Here is a 5,761-nt window from a genome sequence, read left to right as displayed (position 1 = left end):
ATGTCGTAGAACAAATTGGAACAAATTAAGATTGATATCTTACCATTTAATTCAAATATCAAATGTCGTTACTAATAAATGAATATCTGAAAATTTATTGACCATTATAAATACTTACCGAAATAATATAACAGTACCATATTTTTCTAAATATTTTAAGCCATTTTTATTTAGATACTCGTTTATTATTATTTGTAAATTACTTTTTAAAAGATTCCTATTCCTATTGCCATCCTGTTATGTAACCTTACCATTCAGAAACAAAACTGTATATCGTTATCCATTGTACACGGACATTATGTAAGCGTTAAAAAAGAAAAGTTATATGCTTTAATTTAAACAAGTTCATTTGTGATTAAAAAAAGTCAAGGACGTTCTGCAATGCGCGTTAAGGCTACGTTAATTAAAAACCTAACGACATTGCTCGTGATCTGGTATAAGAGAGCTAGTTAGTTAGACTCAGCGATAAAGTTTACATTTACAGCCTGTGAATACGAATATTGCACTAATTACAATAGACTAGAGACTATTAATAGCTAATGTAGAGACGCCATAACGAAAAAAAGTCTTAAACAAAAATATTGTTTTTGATAATTCAGGCATTTAATTAAAATGCAATCTATTAAATAATTGATTGTTCGTAAAAATACATCGATATACGGTGATATTATAATCAATTAGTTTACGTATGTACGTAGGTACTTTAAACGTTAATAGAGTAAAGGAATGTAGAGACGACATCTATCAATTAATTATTATTACATAATCTGTTAATACTACACATAGGCAACGATGGTATTTTCATTTTTCGTTTTCTCTGTTTGTCAACCGATTTTGCTTTTTTTACTTTTAGTGATATTAATAAAAAAATTGAAATATGAGACGAAAAAACATGTTGAAATGTGGAAATTTTTATATATGTTTTCCTTAAATTTTGAATAATGAACACTATTATTATATAGATTCGATTAAAAATTAAGTATTTTAATATTCATAAAATAATGTTATTATACAAATATATATAATATTAATTTGGTGATATTTAGTAACAGCAAATATATTTTTTTGCAAAAAAAATCACAAAGTGTACAAGAATTTAATAATAAATCAACGCATCATTTTTTCGCTTATATGTATTAAATATAAATTACGTAACTTTCGGCTTAGATAAAAAAGGATAAAAAATTTCAGCGAAAATATCGTTTACGTGTATAAACCACGCAATATCAGTATTAGCTTACCAGCTTTATGAAATAATAAGTGGATAACCGTAGAAAGAATTTCATTTCACGAGAAACCATAAATACGTTTATTACTTATTTTTTAAGTTAATCTATTAGTACATAGTATCTATTAGGATATGTTGAACTGTAGACGTATTCTGTAAAAATAATATCGAACTTCACCGCAGAACTCGAGCGTGAAATGTCAGGATGCGATATTCACTACAATAATTAGAAAATTTATATGATGCACGTATCAAAATGGCGAATCGCTGTACATCGGTTGTCAAAGTTTCATGAGTGATATACGACATCAATTCTTACAGGATCGCAACTGCTGAAATTTAAACCAGTTTTACCGAACCGATTGCGCTGAAATTTTGCACAAAATTTTGGTGCTAGTAAAACGCAATCTATCAATCTAGTACACTTCATTTTATTTATTTTCGTACTTGTATTAAATAAAAGATTGTTTATTTTTTTAATTCAATTTATTTTATAAGTAGCTTAGGTATATATGTTTTCTAGTATTGGAAATCTATTGTTTTTACCTACTCTGTAAATATAATCTAATTTTCATGTGATGTTTGGTTTGTAGACAACGGTGATTTCTCAAATGCAACGGTATTATGTATATTAGCATAACACATAAGCTAGAGAACATTTTATGCATACAATAAATTTGTTTTGAATATTATATCTATATAACACACTGTATTACAATTGCATGAGACATACTTATTATAATATGTTAAAATGTTTTTATGTTATCTCAAGTCGTAAGCTCGTTATATTTTGTAAATTATTTAAATTTTTAGACATTATTGAAGCAATTGTAATACATCAAAAGTTTATTGCTTGCAAATGAAACTTCTACTCATCATTTTAAAACATTTTACAACAAATAATATTTTCTCAATAAAAGGCTAACCTTTTATTTTTATGACTGATAAAGTCGTCAATTTATTACCGGAGAGGAATAAATAAGTTTTTGTTTCATTTGTAACAAATAACTGAAAGTAGTGTAAGACAAATTTTGGTATAGAAGTGATAAACTAATTTTGATATTTGTTGTACCCTTGATATTATTACATTTAAATAATCGAATAGATACACAATATTTTTGTAATTGTATTTAAAATTTACAACAAAGGAATCGCCAGTTAGATGCGTTTCAGACTTTTAAATATAAAATTATAACTTGAAAAACAGATACGAATAATATTGAAATGTAAATCTATTTTTTATATAGTAAAATAATGTATTGCTATTAGTGCTTATTTACTAACAAAGAACTATGTAATTAGAGTAGATAAACTGTTAATGTTATTGGAGTACCCAATTATATATTTTGTTTCGTTAGATCTTTAAGTTACAAATAAAATGTTAGCAGTAGCAATGTGCATTTTTATTTTTAAACACAAATCCCAAAATTGTTATACACATATTAAATTCCTAATAATAAAAAAAATCTATGTAACCCTTTTATTATAATTATATTAGTTATTATAGTGTATAGCTATTTATCGAGGAATGTGAAATGTTTTAGAAAGACTATGGTCCTAATTATTATAAAGTGCAGGTGTCGAAAACACGTCGATGAATAACTAATGATAAAAATCGTCGTCTAGTTTTTTTTATTTAATATATTGTAATTTATTTGGAAAATTGTATTTTATGTTTCTGATATTTTATAACCATTATTTTCTTCGATTCCTTTAATATACCGGTCTTATCACTTTTAAATTTAATTATTTCAAATATGAATACTATTGCTGATACTAAATATCCAACTAAAAGACACAAAATGCAGCTAAATACTTGTTTATTATTCAAAGCACTTGGTTCGAGTACTTTCATGGTAGTCTTGCTATACATCTTTACAGTATCTTTTTCTAATAAGCCACTTTCCAAAAGACGTATGAGCCACAGAGAGAGTGGCCTCATAAAAGCTGAATTTTTACCCATCCATATCACTAAGGGAATTTTCATGATAGAATCGGGAAGGATGTAGCCACATTCATTTTCATTTATCCCCTTAGACATGCAATACGCCTTTACGTATTCGAGTGACAAGGCAATAATGAACTTTTTCTTGCCTCCTAAAACTTCTTGAAAAACATTTTCGAACTCCCTCTCAGGTACAACTTCAAAGTTTTCACGTATAAAGGTATCATGTTCAAAATGAGCTAATACACCCGCTCTGCCTCCAAACTTGTATCCATTATTGCAAGCATCTTTCAAATCAACAAAATTACCAACTACAACATCCGACTTCAAAGCTCCGATGAGGACACTTTGGTAGGCACTTCTTACTACAAATGTAAACCATATCCAAAGACTCAGGATATAGAAATCTCTAAAACGCTTCGGCTCAACCCTAATTGGCTGACCCATTAAAACAGCCCAAATTCTTATAACTACATCGTGCAATTTATCCGCATGTTTAAAATTCTTAAAGCAAAACATCTTAATACGTTTAAAGTTCAAAGTGAACGGTATTGATTTAACAAAAAGTATAACGAGTAAAAGTATGAGCCATAGATATCCATTTAGTGGTGAAAATAGACGCCACCAAATTGGTCCTGGGACTAGAGGCGGTGCTAGCCATGCTAAGCTAATTCTAAAATATGGTACCGAGTAGTCTAATATGCCCACTCTATCCATTCCAGGTGCAATGCTACAAGTTGAGATATTAGCACTACCCGTTAAGATGTCATCTAAAGTTTCAGACCAATTCTTGGCTCCATCCGAGTCGATACTGAGAAAATCCCTGCTCGAAAGAATGGGCGTGAAATTCATGATGTCCCTGAGGTACCGTATTATAGCTCTTTTAATTATTTCTAAAGGAATTTTCTGCTCTGTTGCTGGATGATATAGTTTATTAGTTGATATGTAAAGAGGACAACCGTTCATGTTAATCATCTTATCTGGAAATAAATCTTTTTCCATTACTTCACCGTCGCCCCAAAAGCCAATGAGAGTAGGTTCCAAATTTTGGCAGCTTAAATGATTTTTGTACGGATAATAAGTAAACAATGCTATTCGTTTGTCTTTATTAGTGACGACAGTTACCACATTAGTAGCATAGTAACCCCAAAGAAGGCTATATATACGCCGTAGTCTATGTGGATAGGAGAGAACAACTATTATGTAATACGCATCGCTGTGGAGCATGGTTTTCCCTTTTAGATCTGGTTTCAATTTTCCGAGTATTCTTATAAGCGACAAATATGATTCTATTAAAATAACTACCTGTTTCGTTGGTACCTTATCATTTCTCTCCAAAGTAACTGTTCCACGATAGAACTTGATGAATTGATTTAAAATTGATTCTTCTACATCATGTGATATTATCACGGTAGATATTCGGTATTCAAAATTCTTATTAGCGATTTCTACAGCACTTTTTATAACATCATTATGCTTAATATTTTCATCATTTGCTACTTCCAAATCTGCACATATATAACTAATGTGCAAAAGTATTATAATAGTCGTAGTGTGCTCAAAATAGACCATTGTAAAGCATTTGAGTCAGATTCCAACTAAGCATTTTTAAAGCGTTAGTCAAAGACATGATAAAACGCCTGTCAGTAAAAGTAAAAGTTATTAATCATGCTTTGTTTCTAAAGTTAACTCTTTCATTTAATGCTTTAAAAAACGAAAAGGTAATGGCGAATGAAAATGGATAAAAAACCTCCATCAATTGATCTATTGTAATAATGCATTTATGCGCATCAATTCTTATTTAATGTTTTTACTACTTTTTTAAATGTATAATGTATTGACATTTCAATAATCTTTATGAACATTTTCGCCCATAACTAACATCTTTCCTATTGCTCTATTTTATTGTTGACCTGAAACCTACAAAGTCATAATATAGACTCTAGGTTTAGAGGCTAAGTGGCACCGATGTTTAAAGCACGTGTTTCACAAACCTTTGTTCCTGGCTACATAAGCGTTTGGTAATGATTAAAAAATAATATTATTATCTGTGCCGCGCGGTTTTAACTGCGTTAAATATGGTTTTAAAAATATTTTTATTAGTAATTAAAAAAGTGTCGGTAAATTGAAAAAATATATTACTTGTTGTACTTACTGACCGTTTAGTCGATGTAATATCCAATCGGAAAACACCGTATCGTTGGTCATTTACTGATAAACAGAAGCCTGAACACCAATTTAAACTTCAAAAATGACCTTTCCATACGAACTTTCATCCCAGGACTGAGTTGTCAAATTCACTATAACGGCTTTCTCTGATTCATAAATAGAAGCCTAAATGCCGATTCCCATATTTCAAACTTTGGAAAAATGTAAACTTATATAGAAACTTAAATTCTCAATTTCACCTTTTTGGGTGATAAAGTTTCGGAGAAGGTTAAACAGCTGTTTTCTATTAAAGACCAATTCCATTCGTCTAACGACCGATTTCCATTTTTCTAACTTAAAAAAATAATGAACTTCCATACAACTTTACATACATACGACTTTACGTCCTAAGTTTCACCCTCTTTTGTGATAAATAGATT

The 5,761-nt window shown here is 29.5% G+C and overlaps 1 protein-coding gene across 1 annotated transcript; it reads right to left on the bottom strand.

Moving 5' to 3' along the window:
- Positions 1-2,879: 2,879 nt before the first annotated feature.
- On the bottom strand, positions 2,880-4,745 carry LOC113400187 (glutamate receptor ionotropic, NMDA 3A-like). Its single transcript, XM_026639666.2, has one exon. It carries the CDS (start codon positions 4,743-4,745, stop codon positions 2,880-2,882), a length of 1,866 nt encoding a protein of 621 aa, XP_026495451.2.
- Positions 4,746-5,761: the final 1,016 nt, after the last annotated feature.

The sequence above is a fragment of the Vanessa tameamea genome, chromosome 18 (assembly GCF_037043105.1).
Source record: "Vanessa tameamea isolate UH-Manoa-2023 chromosome 18, ilVanTame1 primary haplotype, whole genome shotgun sequence".
NCBI classification, from domain to species: domain Eukaryota; kingdom Metazoa; phylum Arthropoda; class Insecta; order Lepidoptera; family Nymphalidae; genus Vanessa; species Vanessa tameamea.
This window is presented reverse-complemented; position numbering and strand designations above follow the sequence as displayed.

Bases quoted from the DNA above. Each gene is read 5' to 3' on its own strand.
- LOC113400187 (XM_026639666.2), bottom strand. From the start codon at position 4,745: ATGGTCTATTTTGAGCACACTACGACTATTATAATACTTTTGCACATT.